General features: G+C 39.0%; 1 protein-coding gene across 1 annotated transcript in view; it reads left to right on the top strand.

Moving 5' to 3' along the window:
* The window catches only part of TRPM3 (transient receptor potential cation channel subfamily M member 3), a 285,325-nt gene that overhangs the window by 193,877 nt on the left and 71,995 nt on the right, over positions 1–19,453 (top strand). The window contains exon 9 of the mRNA XM_040580618.1: positions 18,425–18,497. Within this exon, the coding sequence (XP_040436552.1) occupies positions 18,425–18,497 (73 nt within the window). The remainder of the gene's footprint in view (positions 1–18,424; positions 18,498–19,453) is intronic.

Raw genomic sequence — 19,453 nt, 5'->3', positions numbered from 1 at the left:
CGTAATTGTTTATCTGTCACTGGGATCATATTTTAAAGATGCTGTAGAGTTGCACAAGTATCACTAGGGCTATTACTTTATTATGGAGATGTGTGACAGGAAAAGAAAACAGCTTGACTCCAAGGCTCCTATTCTGCAGTGGCAAGACTATACCTTTAACACATACTTACACTTTCTTGAAGAACACAAAATCTTTCAACAGTTTCTGGGAGCTCCATGAGGCTGCTTTAGCAGAAGTATTTTTAAAGCAAAATCACATTGTAAAAAACTTGGGATTCAGTTCCGGGGGCAGTATTTCTGATATTATTTATATAGATATAGATATAGATATAGATATAGATATAAAATCAGTTATTTCAGACTGACTGAAGAGACATACTTAATTTTGTAACTTAAACTTTCTTCTGAGCTTTGTTTCTGGTCCATAATGGAGCTTCCTGGAATTCCAGGCTGACAGTCTGCCACACTTTGTGTAGGGTAACGCTCAAGAGGAAAGATTGGGTTTCATTTTCTGAAACTGAGTTTTTTGTGACTTCAAGCTCTGCAGTGCCTTTTCATTTTAGTTGAGAATACAGCATAGAGTACTTAATACCACTGGAGGAGGACAGTGGGGAAATGGTTAGGAAGTGTTAAAAAGGCTGCTTTTCTAGATAGAGCTTTGCAAAACCAAAAGTACTTCTTTACATGATTTAACTTGCCAAAAGCACAGTATTCTGTTCAATAACCAGCAGTTCGTGCATCCATCAAAAAGTGGTCAGCCTTCCTCATGCATAACTAATCATTTATATGTACCACAATCCTCCGGCTTGTACCTTGGACAATGGCAGAGAGGAGAGGATCCCAAGGGTAACTTTTCAGGGAAGACATGACGGCAGCACACAGTTCCACTATGCTGTTGCAATGTAGATGGTTGACAGAACTGGACATACAACAGTCCCTGCTGCCACCTTCTTCCACAATCATAATTCAAACTGTACAGCAACTTGAACACCCTTTAGCTATTCACAATTAGTCAGTGCAAACCATAAGGTATAGACTAGTCATCCCTTCCCTAGCTGAACTACATTAAGATGTAGAGTTCTTTTTTCTTTTTGTCCCCTCTAAATTCTCCTTTGCATTGAAAATTCTCAGAAAAATATGATTGTGCTACAGAAATACTTTTCCTATCCGTTAATGTTTGCAAGATGTACCATGACCTCCATGGCACTTGAGATTGCTTTACATGTGTAGTACATATGTGCCTCAGTGTACATTAATGTTGAATTTATTGTCATGTTTCTTATCAATGATTAGCAGGGAGATCCCATTTCTGTTAATGTAGTAGCAATAATAATAGTAATAATTAATAATATTAATAATTGTGATGATGACAACAACAATATGTATGTATAGGTTCTATGTGTGAACCAGAGCTCTGTATGCAACCATAAAAAACCTGCCTAATGATAGAAGACAGGAGAAGGGAATGAGGAAGGGAGTGGGGAAGAGAGAGAGAGCAAAAGAGAGGGAACAAGGGAGGAAGGAAGGCAGGCAGAAGGAAAAGCCTGAAGGCAGGAAAGTAGGAAGAAATTAAGAACAGAAAGTAGAGACAGACACTGAATTATCAAGACTGGAAAAATCTGGAATCCAGAAGGAGCTGTCAGGCTTTGAACAAACTCTGCTAATGCAAAGTTAACTGTAATTTTCACATCTTTATTCCAAACACAGTTGTACATTCCTTACAAGTTTCTTTGCAGACATGTAACCTCTATCACCACTGACATTCTTTACCTACATGCCTTGTGAAAAGCTGTTCTGCATGAGATGGTTTGCCCAAAATTAGGTGTTTTGAATTTGAATTTGTGCCACTAACCCAACCATATGTAAAGAGAATATATTAAAACAAACATTTTTCTCTGGTACCTCAGTTGTACTCAGGGTGTTAATTTTAGCAGTGGTATGCTAGAAAGATTTTATGTCTGAGGTGTGGTTGCTAGGCCACTGGTGTCCTTTAAGACTCATAACCTTTTATATGAATTTAAAAGAAAGATGATGGATTTAGATTAGATACTAGGAGGAAATTCTTTACTCTGAGGGTTGTGAGGCACTGGAACACGTTGCCCAGAGAAGCTGTGGATGCCCCATCCCTGGCAGTGTTGCAGGCCAGGCTGGATGGGGCTTTGAGGAACCTGGTCTAGTGGAAGGTGTCCCTGCCCATGGCAGGGGGGTTGTAAATAGATGGTCTTTAAAGGTCCCTTCCAACCCAAACTATTCTGTAATTCTGTGATTCTATAATGGTAAAGATGGTATTACCTGAAGAGATGGATGACCTTGGAGATACAAAGTGTTCCCAAGAGTGAGTGGTGACCACTGGTTCTACAAAGCCAGATGTTTCATACTTCCACATGTGTTCCAGCTCTTGTCCTTTCTCAGGTTTGACTTTCTGATTTGGTTGTGCACAAGACAAAACACTGCTTGAGGAAGGGGCTACATAATTAGTCTTATCTCCTCTCTCCCTAAAGAAACAAACAGAAGGAAGTTTGTCTCAGAGAGCTCAGCAGCAGCCAAATTAATCATGGCTATCTTCCCTAAGTTCACTAAGTGCCTCACTGTCTGACTTTGTGGCTACTGAATTCATAGGGAACAAAGTAGACAGTGCTGGAGAGGCTTGTCGTATTACAGTGTGCTACTACAAAATTAAGTGAAAACAGGGTACAGGCAGGAAGTACTTATAGTAAAGTATGTAAATACAGATGTGGAGAGAGAAAATAAAATGCAAGTTAATCTCTGGGAGGGAGAAAAAAGCTATCTTTGAAATATTTTTTCCTACTCTACCTACTTAGAATTTGTAAAGAGACTGGAATCTCCTTTATAAATTTGACGTAAGTGTGATGGGCAGGAAGAAATCATAACAAAAATTACCCTGTTCACAGAACATCGGATATGTCAAGTTCTGACATTTTGGACTTCACCCTTAAAGAATGGTCTCTGAATTGCATGCCCAGGGAGCATCATTATTATGATGTGCAACATTCCATTTATTCGATAAAGTGTAAATTAGTTTGTTGAATAAAATCTGAGTACACAAGCTGGATGATAAAATGAGGCCATAGCAGAGGAGATATCTAAGTCTGTTAGGTTTGCAAGAAAGAGCAAATTCCACTTCTCAATTTCATGACTAGTTTTTATTAAATTGTAAACTTAGGTGTGTTGATACAGCAAGAATCAGAGTTTATATTCAGAACTGTATTTGGACCAGTGTGCTTAATGAGGTTTATGGTATAAAAATCTATTTTAAATTAAGTCGACTATACAGGTCATTTTATGTAACTGTAGATTACAAGAGTAGGAGAGTGTTTTGTGCATAATTTGTGGAGATCCTCTACTGTTACATTTGCATAGGTGTCTTAAAAAATGTTTAGGCCATGAAGTTCCTAAAATAGGAGCCTGAAGCTGACCAAAGCTAAGTGGGCAGAAAGCAGCATTGTAAAGTCCAGTCCACACTTTTTTCAAAAAGCACCACAAACATTTTTGTACATGTTCTCATCTCCTGCATGCAGCTCATGAGAAGTTAAAACAGCCCATTTGGTGATACCTTGCCTGCCACTAAAAAACTAAAAAAAAATTAGTAATAGCGGAAGGTAGGGGGAATTTAAGAAAATAAAGAAGAATTTATTGCTTTGGACATTTGGATTCCATATCAATTAGTCCAAAGTTACAATAAGGTGGAATTCCATAATTTAAAAAAAAAAAAAAAAGGAGAATGAGACAGTCTGTGAGGGTGTTTGGGGATCTTCTTTTCTATTGTGATTACCTTGATGATCTCAGAATACAAAGAGCAGGTGAGGGCATCGCCTGAGGACTCAGTCCAGCAGGGACATTTCCCACTGGAGCCTCAGCTTGAGCCCAGAGTCAAGTGGCAATGAGGAAGGGAATCCCTCAGATCACAGTCCAAAGAGTTCATTTCCGATAGTCTCTGAAAACACATTGCGTTGTGTTATAGTTCAGAAGTCTGTTTCCAGCTGTGCAAAGGAGCATTTATTTCTGCCTCAGTAAATAAATTTGCCTTACTATTTTCCCTTAAAGACAGTAATTCTGGTACTTGAGATTCCTGACAAATACAGGCTGCTCCATTCTTTTAGGAGTATTTAATTATTTTGTGGCTTAGACAGCCACGTTGCTGGAGTGCTTTGTTCACAAATCACAACGTAAATTTCTCAGGAGCCAGAATGTGCTTTCCAACAAGCTGTGTGGGTCCATCTGTGGAGTTTCATTGGGCAGGCTCTGGGAAAGGCTGTTTTGGTAAGCCAGAAAGGTCCATGTCCCTGAAAACAACCACGCTTATTGTCAGATGTATTTGTGATAAAACTAATGCTTCCAAAATAGTGCTTTGAGAGTGAATAGACCTAACCTTATATCCATTTAATAGAAAAGCCATTTGCCGTAAATCAGGATAGATCCAATTGTAGTACCTTAGTAATCAAAAAATGGCCCATTTACACCAGTAGTAAAAACTGTGTACCACCTCCTGGTTGTTTTCTTATTACTACCATGACCATTCTGTGCTAAAGTTGTTTTCTTGAATATTTAAAGGTTCAGTGACCACATTAAACACTGATAGTGTCATTGCCTACCACTGCATTACAAGAAGGGTTTGCAGAACAAAGTGTATGGAGGGTGAGCCTACATTTGTGTACATCCATGAATTCCTGGAACTCATTTCCACATAGAGGCTACAGACACAATTTGTTTTTTGCTTCAGGAGAAACAACAAAATCCCATCTTTATCTTACGTTAGCAAGTAAAGGATATTTACTTTACTTGCCTCTTCTTTTGTTATTCCTGTACCTCGATGTATGGTCAGTACACAGTATGCACTGTGTCAAACATAATGGCTCCTTGGGGACAGCGTAAGGCTTACTTCTACTTTGTGCTGCTGAGTGTGTATATATGGTAAAGGGTTATTCCAGGTGACTTCATGACTAACTTGCAACTCTGGTGCTGTCAGATTAAACAAAACAGGTGTCATGCTGAAGTAGCTGGGTGCATTGAGCTGAGGTCAGGACAGCCTGCATCATGAAGTTGCTTGCTATTTATTTTTTCTTTCAAACAGATGTGGATCCAAATTGTCCAGAAATGCACAGTTGTGCTGCAAGGCTAACATTTGTACCCCTATATTATCTTACTAATGCAGGGCTTTGACTCAGCTTATTGGTTACTTACCTAAAGTACTGGGAAGCTGTTGAGTGATTTAGCAGTTTATTTTCTATTTGAACTACAAATAAGACCTCTTTGTGGTGGTTTCAGCTTTGTCTGACTGAAGAGGCTGGAGCAAACATGTCCTTGTCTCTGGAAGAGCTTGACTTGATCATATACTGTCTGCAAAAAAGCATTGTAGTTTTCAGCTGGATGTGCAGGGTCAGTGAATTAGTATGCTATTAAACACCATCTGCAGTTGTTTACTAGCATACACGTAGATATGTTCTGAATTAAATATTAGTTAAATCAGACGGACTTCTAAGAATTCACCAGCATATAGTCACACTATTTTTTTGGGCTTCCCAAAGGTTAAAAGGTTTATTCAGATCCATTTTTTTAAAGAAATTTTTCTTCAAAAACAAATAAATTATTTCAGCTAAGATTTTTTAGTGCTGATGATTATTTTTTTTTTTTTGTAGAGGAGGCAGAAGAGGCTTGGTGACTTCTCAAACAGTAAAAGTCAACGACAGTTCCTGCAGGAGTTAAGTTGCTGTGATCAGCATGTAATTTGACAGTAGAGATCTGGAGCAGGAAAGCATCAAGTAGCCACTGACCTGCTGGTTGCTAAAACAACTCTAGTCTCTCCCTTGGAAACACTATATGAATTTCCATCATAAAGTGTGCTGATGCTAATTAGTTCTCTGCATCCAAATGGAGGTGCTAATCCTCTTCAGCAGTGACTATAGCAACACTCCTAATTTTTACGAAGGTTAAATCTGCTGTCCAGTCATTGCAAATCAATAGAATTAGTCTAGCACATAGACCCTACCTCTTTAGGTAAGTGTTAAGATGATGATTACAGGGTAGTTTTAAATTCTGCAAACCTCATTTGATTTCTTTTTGCTAAAGAGATAGAACCGTATTTTCTTTCTTCAGCTGCCAAGAAGTCATATGGAGTTAGCTGGGCTTTGCCATTGACTTCACAGAGAACAAAATCTAATCCTAGGACCAAGTTTTTTATGTCAGTAATTCAGAGAACCAGTTCTACAAGCAAAGCAGTTATATACACTGTAAGGGAAAAGAAAAAAAAAAAAAGACAAAAAAAAAAAAAAAAACAAAGGCAGCTGTTGTATTACACTGAAGCCTTGAAAAGCTTTTGATCCTACCAGCTGCTTTTCAACTGCTGTCAGATGAGGTAGGGCTTCTGCTAACAGAAAGCACAAGAATGTCAGACCAAATGGTGAAGCAAAAATGTGCAATTTAGGTAGTTACTTATTCCATCCTGAATCTCTGCTGTACCGTTGTCAGCACAGGTCTGCAAAGACCAGTATTCCTTCTGTTGGTTACATTCAGTAAGCAGACATTTTCTGTTTTATTTGGTGCATACTGCATGTACAATTATCACAGATGGAGTCGCCTAGTAGATACTAATGCAATGTACTACAAATGTCCTCTTCCTGTGTTTTCTGTGATTAAAATTACAGCTACAGGAATTAAATTTAGGGTGTTTCTTTTCCCTCTGAAAATATAAGCCTGTGGAAATATCCATTACCCCATTTACACTATTAACAAGTAATTCAGGGAAATGCACACGGAGTCATTATGCAGCTCTGTCAATTGTCCCAGTAATGGAAGTGAAGGCAAAGCAGTACTGTGTGACACAGCAGCAATATAGACTTAATTTTTGCAATCAGGGAGTTGGAAGGGTTCCATGCAGTTTATAAACTCCACAATACTGTTCAGAAACCTTTCTTACTCCCTGCCTCAGTTTTGTCTGGGGAGCTGTAATTTCCTTTGTGTTTCTTAGAAAATATAATTACTCCTTCTGTAGCTGTGGATGGGGCACAGAAACCCGTTCATTATGCTATAGTATCTTAGTCTTAGTCGAGGAGCTCACTGTATGAGTTGCAAGTTCTGTGCAGATACAGCAGTAACTGCAACTTTACTGTCCTATAGAAATATCTTACACTAAGTGAGCTGTCTTTTCCAAATATTACCTACTTAGTCTCACCAGCAAACAAGCTAGGAAACTTACGGTTTGTGGCTATGTTTGCTGCTTGGTTTCTGTGCGTTATCATGACATTGTCAACTTAAATACAGAATAAGCATATGACTGCATCATCTATAGCAAAGCAACCTGGGCATCCATGTACTGTCAGACTATTTGAAAATGTGTTGCAAAGCAAAACTAGAAATTGAAGTTTAAGATGGAGTTAGAATCACTGATTTTAACACTGTTGCCACTCCACCAACTGACTGTAATTCTAAGGTCAGCATTTTCAGTTCAGATTAGAAGACATATCTTTGCATGTAAATCCTGCAGACAAATATGCTTAAGGCAATGACTTGCAAGACATAATTTTTCAGTATATACAGCAGAGGGAATGACCAAACTGAATTCTTGTTCTTTTAAAGTAACAATATTAGGTCTATTCATCTCAGTGATGAGCTATTTACATCATTCATGGCTTTTTTATTAATCTTCGCCTTGAAAAACAGTTCATTTTTACATTGCTTAGTATCTGTGAGCAAGATACTCACATATGCATTAAAGGTTAAATTATCTTACTATCTCATTAAAAGCACAGAATGACATAGCTTTCTTGGCTGTTTTTTACAGAAATTGTCCTACCCAGGACTTAGTTTAACAGGAGAGCAGAGACATTGCATATCCAAGGTTAGGTGCCAAAAGGAGCCTATTTGTTCAAGAGTAAAACTGTCCAAGACCGATTTGCTGCCAGTTCTTAGCTTCCCAGAATGAGCTAATAGGACTTTTGTGGGAGCACTCACCCACATAAAGACCAGAGATAACTGAGACTATCTAAAACAAAGCTCAAGTGGTACACACGTGGGTCTTACTCAGAAGGTCAGACACACACATAGATAAGAAGTTGATTGTAACCCCTGCAGTCTGTAGCATGGGTGCTTGCTCATCTGTCAGAAGAGTGCCTGCTGGGAGAACTAGCCATTTGATGGGGTTACATGGCAGCAAACTTCTTTTACAGCATTTTATTAAGGCTTTTCCTTGATGTGTGCTGGAACCCATGCATGGTTCTTATATCATCAGTGTATCAGTGTTTGTGGGTAATAGCTTCTTTGGGACCAGTGCGGTTAATAAACTCCTATATACTAGGTTTCAATGAGTCTTAATTCCTGTTACTTCAGATTCAGCTGTCAGAGCTGAATCATGTCCCTTTATATGTATTTAAGTCATTTTATGTTTTCAGAAGAAAATCTATAAAGGTAGTACCTTGTCAATACCTCCAAGAACCCTCTCTGTAGAAGAGCTGGAGAAAGTGAACTACATCACATTTACTCCACGCTTCTTTCCTGAATGGAGGCGATGGAAGAGCTGGGATTACACCAATGTGTGAATGAAAATGCCTACCTCATCACCCAAAACCATTTCTCTCTCTGTGGCTGTTCTTAACCAGTTCCAACACTGCAAGGCTACATGGAAACATGTCTGTGTTTATCATCACAGTCTGTTGATGTGCACAGACTAGTGATTTAAAGGACAACATCTAAATTCTATTCCCTTGCTTATACGCTTTGTGACTCACAGTTTATATTTCCTTGTGTTTCTTAAACTTTAAAATCAGGGACTGGTATTTCACTGCCTGACTACAGTCATAAACGGCCTAAAGTAACAACAGCATGAAACCTGTTTGTAAAAGGGAAAAGGACTGTTTTCAATATTTTTATTCCCAAAGATTCATTTTGGTCATCTATTCCACTGGAACATATGAGTATTCCATTCCAAAATGTTAACAGTGCTTAAGGCTTAAAAAGTATGTGCAGATTATGAAATAAAAAGTTTTTTATATGGGATGGAGCTGTGAGGTTTCCATATCCTTTTCTTTTAAGTCATTAAGGGGTTGACACATCCGTCTCAGTCTGGAACAAAAGTTACCAGTTCCAGGGAAAGCCAAACATTTACAGTAACTTCTGTCAGATGATTTTCTGTGCACCTAGAGGGCTCCTCAGCTGCAGAATTGCTGCCTTTCTTATAAGCACTGATTTTTTATTTTTTTCATTGCTTCTTACCAGACAATGAGTCTGACAAATTATTGGATCAAAGGAAAACGTGAAGTTTTACAGTGCTGCCACAACACAGAAGGAGATGTAAAAATTAAAAACTGTACAACCAACGTTCAGACTTCTCCCCTCATATCTGCTCCCTCTTATTTCCACATTTGGAATTCTCTTTCTTACTCCTCAGAGTAGTAGACCACTTAATTTATGTTTTCCCTCAATATAATTCTCTCTAATCTTTCTCTTCCTGGATATTCTCTTATTTGGCCCTTCTGCAGTATTATCCATTGACTCACCTGCTCACTTTGATCTTTGTTATGCCTTCACGTCAAGCAGCTTTTCTCCTGAGTTAAACAGGATTATTCACTGCAAGAAAAAAGGAAATGCTTTCCCTTCTTAGCTGAACCATTTTGAGGCTTTGCATAACTGACTTCCTTTAATGTTTTGGTTTATGCTTTGTTTTATCAAACTCCCATTTTTCTTTTCAGGGTAATTTTCCTCTGAAATATTCAAGTAGGCCTAGCTAAATTATAAATGTCAACGTGTACTCTAGAAGGAATTGCCTATTTTGCAGAACCAACCAGTGCTTTCAGACAGGAGAGTTTCAGGTTGTATTTGCAATTCCATCTCCCTTTTTTTAGAAAAGGGAGATGTTTTTTTTTCTGACTTGTGTAACTGAGATGCATACAAACAATTTGTGTGTTTGTCAGAAGTGAGATTTAAAGACATTAAAAAATTTTATGGAGTTAGCAGGAAAAAAAATCACTCTGAATTTTAGATCACCCTATATTTTCTCCTGCTGTCATAGTGAAAAATGACGGTGAAAAACAATTCTGTCTCTAAAAGCATGAATAATTCGTAGCATTCTTAAGATGCTATGAATACAGTATGTAACGAGAGCACTCTGGCTACTTTGCTCTCATCAGTGCTACCCTCGTTTTCTCCTCTGTCTTCAGCTATCCATTGTCTAGTCAGCACACATTGCCAGTCTGAGATGTAGAGAATGAATTTGCTTCTTCATCTCTTGTCTCCTTCAAGAGAGAGAGTTAAAACACCTTTCTGTGCAGGTGTGTACTGCATTCTCCCTGATGATGTGGTCTCTCTCCAAAAAAATACAAGGTAGAAATCTGAATATATTTCAGCTGATTCTTCATACTCTGAAGTGATTGAGGTTAACCTTACTGTAAAAAAAAAATGTTCACATGTCATACAATATTTTAGAAATACTAAGTACAGCCTGGTGCTGCACGGCTGTTCATATTCAGTCCTGGGGCCTTACACTGGCCTTAAGTAGAAGCAGTTCTTCCATCTCTGTGGAGTTTTCAGAGTAAGTCCTAGAAAAAAAGTGGTGCGGTGGGAGGGAAGAATTCACTTTTTGGTTGGAAAAGGCATCAAAACAGGAACTGAATATGGTAGTAGTTGGGAAGAATTTTTATGTCCTGTGATTAATTTCACCAAACACTGTTTTAAATTATTTCAAAACAGTTTTTTACATTAATTCCCATCTCTTGACCTGGCAAATTTGTAGTTAATGATGACTGTGGCTGCTGACACTACCTGTGCTTCTGCTTCTAGGAGTAAAATGAACTTTGTCCATGTAGAGTGAAAACCTGTTCACAGCATAGCAGCTTATACTGATGGAAGTTTATCATTTATTTATCCAGCTAGGCCTCAATATAGCAAACTATGACACAGCTGTGCTGGCTTAGAGAACACTCTATAAAGCAATACACACAGATTTTTGTGTCAAGGCATTTCCTATACATCTATATTACCTGCTCATCAGGGCGCTAGAACTGCTTTTGCCTGTCTTCTGCACAAGTCCTGACCTGTCAGGCACAATAGATCTGCTTCACCCAGATTAATAAGGGACAGAAATGTGAACAGTTATTGAGGAACCAAGCAGGGGAACAAGTTGTAAGAATTCAGAAATTTTATGATTAGAACCTATTACAACCTGCTGTTTGTCCTCCTAAGTGTCTCAGTGTTCCTGTGACTTCAGGGGCTGTCTCACCTGACTTCATTTGCTTTCTGTTTGACCACACCTTCCCTACTCAGCATCTATTTGATACATTTTCTTCTTACTGGTCCTTTGATTTGGCAGCTGCCATTGAGAAGACCACATGTACACATCTGCCTATGGGCAGCTGTGATCTGTATTTCTAAGGTAGCCCTGCCTTTACATACATACAGAACTTGGGAAATCCTAAGTAGCAGTGTAGTAGTTGTGTGTCTCAGTGTCTGAATAATTTCCGAAAGTCTGTTTGGTATTCACTGCTCTCAGGTAAGATGGTATTACCTGACTTTGCCTATACAAGTGCAATGCAGTATCAGTGTTAAGGCAGGAAAACAACAGAATGAATCATATTAGGCTAAACTGATCCTGCTTCACCAGAAACTGTGTAAAGGGAAAAGTAATCTGTCAAATAAGAACGGATCTGGTGCTAAACACAAAGCAGAGCTGTTTGAAAATGAGTGCTTTTGTTAGAGTCTAAGGTCAGATCATGTCTTCCCCCTGCTGTGTCCTGCACATACATAACCCCTACACACACAGACACACCCCCTCATGCTCACGCACCTTGCTTTCTATCCTGCTGCTTTTTTTTTCTCCATCTCTTTGGTTTTTTACTTGCTTCCTACCTGCCCTGACTGAAAATTAGGTTTCTACCCCACTGGACTGTAATTATTGCTGGCAAGTATCACAGTGTGCTGCAATTATTGTGCTTGCGGAGGTCTTTTTCGGCTCAGTGATTTCCTAGCACATTTTCCTAGGAAGAATTAGGACACAACTAGTTTTTTTTCTGGAAGTTAATCCTGTTCACATTAAGATGCTTCAGTAGAATCTGCAATGAGGCAGAGAGGAGACCTTTCCAGTTTTGGGCAGGCGGGGGAACAGTGGGGTCTTTTCCTGCTTTTAAGTGCAAACATGCATTTTACTCGGGCAGGTTTTGTGGAGGTAAATGAGAGATAGTATTGTGACACAACGGTTTGAATGGTAGGTCCCAATCACCTCCTCCTGAGAGGAACGCAGCAGAGCTGGTAGTCCTTGCCTAGCTACCCCCAGAACTGGAAATAACCAGTATTTACTGTACTTTGCAAGTAGAGCACTATGGGCATATCAAAAGAAATCCAGACATTAAAGTTAAATTTAGCAAGAATCTCAATGTGTATTAACACTATTTTTGCAGTGATAATAAAAAAAGTTAATAAAATAACTTTTATTTGTGATTCAGAGGCATTTTTGTTTGTGTGTTTTCATGTGAAGATTTAACTCTTCCTTCAGTGCAGTGCAATACCGTTTTGTATTTCTAAGGGATGGTAACATCAGATTCTATTATATTTGTAAAGAATAGAAGAAAATTCTATTTAAAAAAGCTTGCTGTTGGAAGTCACAGTTGTTCACTGATATGCCTCAGGCAATTACCTGAAAAAGTCATTTCAAGCCAATAAATAGTGTGAATGCTGAAAAAAGGGAGGAAATAAAAAAAAGACCAACCCGAAAATACCCAAGGTGGTGGCAGAGGAACACGAAAAACAGTTCTTTTACAATAATTGAGTTTAACATCAACAATTGAAACTACCAGCTAGAAGGAAATAATAATGTGGCCCAAATCCCTACAAGAAAAAAAAAGTACTTGATTTTGGGATTATTTTTTTCTTCTTTGAACATAAACTCTTTTTCAGCTCAAAAGAAATTGCTGAGTAGGGTAAATGGTAGGTTTTCACTCTGATGCAGTTTCACTATGCTCACAATAGAAAACCATTTTATACATACAGTTTGAATTAGTTCATCATAAAGAAAATTTCTCAGTTTAATCTTTAGTTTTTCCAAGCAATGGAAAAGAATGGCTAATAGAAGTCTGACTAATACTGCAACTCTTACCCCTTGTTTTGTTTTGGCAGGGCAAGCAAGTCTTCAGGATGTATTACTATTTAACCTCAACTTCTTGGTAGTGTTTTTTATAAGTAAATGTCCTGGATATCATACCAGTAAAAACACCTTACTAGGTTGTTTTTCTTTTCTTTTTGCACTGAAGCTGTAGAGAGGTTAGGACTCTACATCAGACTTCAACAGGGCTGCAGTAGGTCTTTTGAACGGTGAATAGCTCTTAGGCACTGTCTCCTTTTCATTTAGAGAAGAAAGGCTTTCTTTTTTTCTTGGTAATGAGTTATTAAGTGAGTTTCTAAGTCTTTAATTTGCTGTTATTTTTGCATCTCAGTGGCAGACATTCATCCAGCAAAAGGTAGCTGGGAATAGAGTTTACTGACCCAGGTATTTTCCTTTAGCACAGCAGTTTAATATACATTAGTGCAGTAGCATCTGTAGCCCATTCTAACATGGATCTAGTCAATGTCCTATTTTAACTGCACAAAAGTGTTGTTTCTCAGTTCTTTGAAGTGATTTACCTACCAGAGTACCTGAAATGGCAACTAGCAAGATATAGGTACGTTAATGAATTTTTAAAGTAGATTAGTATCTTGCAAACATAAAATTCTTACCTGTTAATTGGGGGGAAATAAATCACAAGAACAGGTCTCCAGCAAGACAGACAGACAGGCTTTTTGAGACCTAGAGATACTGAACAATCCTAGGTGTAAAGTCTTCATAAATACTTTAGGGTGTGTCCCTATTTCCTCATGCTTCTGACTACAAAAATTAAAGGATGCTGGAAAAACTACAAAGACAGCAGAAGTAAAGAAGTACATCCACATTTTAGAAACAATTGCTGTCTCCTCATAACTGTACTCATAAAATGCAGAAACAAAATTCATTCTGGAAAGGTCAAGAGAGTCTTTCACATAACACACTAGCATCTCATCCAACTACAAATTGTATGTTTTTCCGCCTCTCTGTGTTTTACACAGCTTGTTTATTTTCTCTTTTTATCCACATTTAAATGTGACAGAGAAAAACAAAGGAGCATCATGTGAGGATGCATTCCCAAGAGAACTTGTGAGAAAAGGCAGGGGGAATGCGCAGCCCTCTTCATTAATGAATCATTCACTCATGATGCTCAGGGTTCCTCACAGGCTGCTAGTCTAGGACTCTGTACACAGCAGCAATATTCCTGGAGTGCCACTGCCTTGTCCCTCAGTCATAAATAGTTACTGCAGAACAATTGTTGCAAATATGTGGTTTGATAATGATCTGGCTTTGCCAGGTAAAGGAGAAGCAATGATACAAATAGTTCAGCAGCCAGCATGCTGCAGCTTTAAGCCTTATCTTCCAAAATTCATTCTGCAGAGCAGTGAGTGCTGAAATATTTTCCTTTAGCCATTTAAAAGCGAATGTTACTGTACTCAAATACCTCTGACGTCCAGAAGTGAAGGCAACCAACACATCTGGCAAAGATACAAGGTGAACAAGTTATACCTGAAGAATGCTGCAGAGCAGGACCAAGGTTTTATCAGTGGAGATACTTTATCAACAGAGTGACAAAGTTGGTTCCTTGCCTGATTGCAGTGCAGTCTTATTTTAAATCCTCCATTTTGTGAATGAACAAAAACATTTGTCAAGCTTTAGGTCAATAGTGGAAAGGAGAAGAAATTGATCTTCCCAAAAAGCATGGGAGACCATGACAGGGCAAAGACCTGCCTATGAGGTCCAGCTTATTAAAAAGCCATTTCATCAGGCTGGAAGGCAACAGTTCAAAGCATGACTAGCTGTGAAGTTTCTCAAAAAAATCTGCATAAGAGTAGTAAGGTGCTACAGGTTACCTAAAATCATCTTCAGGACCTGTGACAGAAGAGTATCACAGAGGAAGAGTCAGAGATCACTCAGACAGATCTGATCTAGTAGTTAATTTATTAAGTTCTAATCAGTAAATTTAAATATGTGGAATAATTAATAAGTACAAATGGATTGGCTGTCAATACTCTACTATTTACAAATGTTAGTATGGGATATAAAGATTATCCTGTAAGCTTGCTATACATATGTGCAAAAATGTCACTTACCAACCCATCCATCAGTGTCCAGTGTCAGGTAAGGGATCTCTCAGCCTTGAGGGGTGACCTTGAGAGGTGTCCCTGCTCAAGGGGAGATCGCTGCAGCACAGCCAGGTGCTGCGGGGGGAGAGCTCAACAGGCCCTGATGGCTGCAGATATTTATAGTGTAAAGTGGTTGATTTGTCATTAGATTTTTTGCAGTTTTGACTGCTACCAAACCCCCAGTCTCCAGCCAAACTGGTTTTTTTGGGGGGATTGGTGTTGAGTTCTAACTGATAGCCTCACACAATAGGATTAATTTTGATTAGGTCTAGTGGCTGAGCATCTGCCTGGATGAAACTTCAGTTAGTTCAAACAGGAGGAGTGCATCTCTCACAGAGGGAAAGCAACTATGGATAGTTATAGTTAAGCTAAACCATAAGGAGAGGCTGAACATATTTTTTACTGCCCTAGATTGTGTGCGTTCAGAACAGGCAAAAGCCCACAGTATCAGCTGAGTCTTTGAGCTGTTAAACTCGCAGCATTTTGAAATGAAGTATCATGATATTTTGCCTTGGTTCTGTCTAAAATTCTAGTTCAGTATTGGGCATGAGCAAGTTACTGTGGGAAGACAGCCTTTTTATCCTCATGTAACAAAATTACATATTTCTATTTTTTTTTAATACGTAATAATTTGTTCTGCTGAAGTGGGTTTATTCTTCTGAGACATTCAGGGAAGAAGGATGAAAGAGAACTTGGAAAATTAGGGTTATATGTGGTCCAGTACATGCAAAATGCTTCCCTGAGTTTTCCTGTGATGATAAGCTATTCAGTGCTTGCAATTTATATGATGCCTTTTAATTAAGCTGGGAGTTCGCTGAGCATGTGTTTAGTTTGAGATGTACTTTTTTCTTCTGCTGAACTCTTTGTTGTTCAGTATTTTCAGTCCCCAGTCTTCAGACTGCTTCGCTTTTGGCCTTGAAGAAGAAGGGCATTTTGCTGTGTGGTGGTGCCACTAGGCACAGTGGCACGAACAAGGCACTGCCAGGGTTAGCTGATCTTCTTGCCAGACTGATCTTCTTGCCAGACTGTCACACTTCCTTTCAATGCTACAGAGATGCCTGTAGTTGCAAAAATTGTGTAGGAAATTGCAAAGCGTTATGAGGATGATGTTACAATCGGACTGTTAGGTGGCAGCACGGTATTGACTTGCTCATTGTCAGCACCTGCCAGAGCTGCCCATGAGAAGGGAGATGTTGCTCTTTCCCACTGGGTGAGGGAGGAAGGCTTTCTCTTCCCTCTGCCTTCTGGCCTGCTTGCCTGGCTGCTAACCTCTGTGGCACAGTTTGTCATCTGTGGCATGGGAAGCACATCATAAGCAGGTGCCATCTCTATTGCGTTTTGAGATTAGACATACATAGAAATGTGTATTTCTACCCATGTTACTGTGCTTTACAGGTCAGAGGAGCAGATTGCCTACACTGCAGGGAAGGCTTCCTTGCCAGTCATTGAGGAGATTTAGGAAAAACGTTAGGAAAAATATCAGGAAACATTACTTTATTGAGGATGGTCAAACCCTGGCACGGGCTTTCTAGAGACGTAGTCTGTGTCATACACTTGTCAGTGTTTAAGAGGCATTTGGACAATGCTTTTAACAATATGCTTTAACTTTTGGTTATCCCTGAAGTGGTCAGACAGTTGCACTAGATGATGGTTGTAGCTCCTTTCCAACTAGAACTATTCTGTTCCATTCTGTTCTGTTCCATTCTATTCTATTCTAAAAGTTTCAGTATGGGGGTAGACATCAAGTGTTTTTTCCAAGAACAGCTGTAGATTCCAGAGGGAGAGAGAAAATAGATCATTAACGTATCCTTTGCAGTATTTATGCTTTGTCTCAGGAACACTTGGAAGGGTCAAGCTAAGTCTGATTTGAAAACAATCTACTTTAACTGGGGAGGACACCTAACATAAATGCTTTTTCCCATTAATTGTTTCAGGCATCATGTAGATCAGTTGACTGACTGAGCTAAGTCAGTTTCCTATTACTGCATCCAGTTTGCCTTTTCAGTCTTGAACATGCTGTACTACTGTCACTGATCCCAAAGTTTCTTACCTCCCTTTGAATGCCCTAGAGCTTTGGGGTCAAGTGAAGGTGAAACAAGTGCAACAGGAATTCTGTGCTGGATTTCTTGGGATACACTCTGCAGAGCTATTTCAGCTGGCAAACTGCAGCTTGTCACCAAGTGTTGTCTTAACCTTGACCACTTTATGAATCACCTTTCTCCATCACCGTACACTGTTCTTTGTGCCCTGATGTTTGCTGACCTCTATCCCAGATGCTGCTGCACTTCAGTGGCACTGTATGAGTAGGAACCTAGGAATGTGGGGACAATGCGTGCTGCTGAATATGAGTGTAAAATACGTTTACACAATTCCTAATTAAAGGTACCACTTAATTAAAAAAAAAAAAAAAGAGGCTGTCCATACCGGCAAACGGAAAAACAGGAAACATATTCAGATCAAAATGGTGATGTAGGTTTCATTAATAAAGGAAAGGCAGTATAAAAAAAATGCAGTCTCGGTTGCTTCATGAGAAGCAGAGGCCCAAGAGCAGCTATTGCCATGGCAACAAAAAGAGCAAGGGTTTTACACTTGTGTATGCTTCAGTGCAGTCTTAAGCAAGAGTGAAACTGGCTTGAAAGAACAGCCCCACTATATTCGTTGCTACTCTGTGAATTGTGTGTCTCACCCTGCTGCCTTAAAGCTTTTATCTTACAGTGGTAGGTCACTGACCACACTTGGCTAAAGATGTTTCTGGACCCGTTAGAAGCCTAATCCTTGGACTATTATCTAACTTTCTGCTTTATCATGATGTTGTATAGGTTGCTAATTTTGGTCAAAAATATTTATTCAATGCCATATGCCATAAATTATGTCCACAGCCTGTAATACACCTAACTTCTCCTAGTAATGTATTGGGAGCACTAAATCTAATGTTACTTTAATATAAGAACAGCCCTTCATCTTCAGTTTCACCCTGTGAGTATCACTGGAGAGTTTCCTTCCATATGCTCACTAATACAACTTCTATCTTTAGTAAATTTCATCTCATCAAAGATGTGTGTTAATCCTATCTAATAAGCATCTCTTAAAATGTATAAAGTAAGATGATTCGGTATCCAGCAGGACATTTTTTGAGATCCAAATGATGCTACCCTGATTTAATTTCTTCTTTTAAAAATTACCCTGGCTTCACTAATGGTATTGTCTTTTAACATTTCAGATCACAGTATTTCGCATGGGATCAGAAGGGCACCAGGATATTGATTTAGCTATCCTCACAGCATTACTGAAAGGTAATGGAGTTTCACTCCACAGTGTGTCTGTGTCAACCCCAATGGATTAACTCTGTGTCTCTGCTGTGCTGAAACCTGCATTTATTGACAATACCTACCATATCAAGATGGTAGATTTATACCATAAAATTGAAGTATACTTTTTGCTTTAACTGTTTTAGACAAAGTGAGCTCTTTCTTTGACGTTTAAATAGCTACTGTTTTTTCTATCTGAATTTCTATTCTTCACCCACAATTGCTAATGCATCACAAGAAACATCAGTGGTGACCCCCGCACTGGGTACATGAGATTAGTACTTGCAAGAAGACAGCGAAGGAGCTTCTCAGACTTAGGTCGCCTTGATGGCTAGTAGAGTATCTAGAAGGAGGTTATCTCCCTTCAGATAAAACTGGCAATGTTGTCAAAGTAAAATATTATCTGTACTCATCCTACGGAAGTCTAGAAACCACGTGGGATTCTTTCCAGCTTCTGCTGGGGTAAAGCTAAGATCTCAACTACTGCGGTGGTAGAGGTTTTAATCTCAAACTTCAAAGGTCACTAAATCTTTCCAAGCCATTACATGTTACACTTACGCCCTTAAAAGATTGTCTCACAGTAACTCTGCTGTTGCTGCAGTTCCTTATAAACCCTGCTCTTGCAGACACTTACACCGTTTAACTTGGCTCCCTTCAAAATATGATAGCATCAGGTAATTTAATATCTGCTTGCAAATACAGAAACAGGTGAGATTTTAAAGGCTCTGAAGGACGTATACTCACCCAGACCTTAGGTACTCACCTAAGCAAGGGCTGGGAGGTTCTAGCCCTCCATTTATATAGTATTTCCCCAAACAGGATTTTCACAAATTGCATGTATCAATCACCATGGTCATCTTGTTGCTGTCTGAACTGTTTTGTGCTACGTAGTATAGGCCACACTGTTCTTAAAAACAGAGAATAAGACACACCAGACAATT

The sequence above is a fragment of the Falco naumanni genome, chromosome Z, assembly GCF_017639655.2.
Source record: "Falco naumanni isolate bFalNau1 chromosome Z, bFalNau1.pat, whole genome shotgun sequence".
NCBI classification, from domain to species: Eukaryota; Metazoa; Chordata; class Aves; order Falconiformes; family Falconidae; genus Falco; species Falco naumanni.
This window is presented reverse-complemented; position numbering and strand designations above follow the sequence as displayed.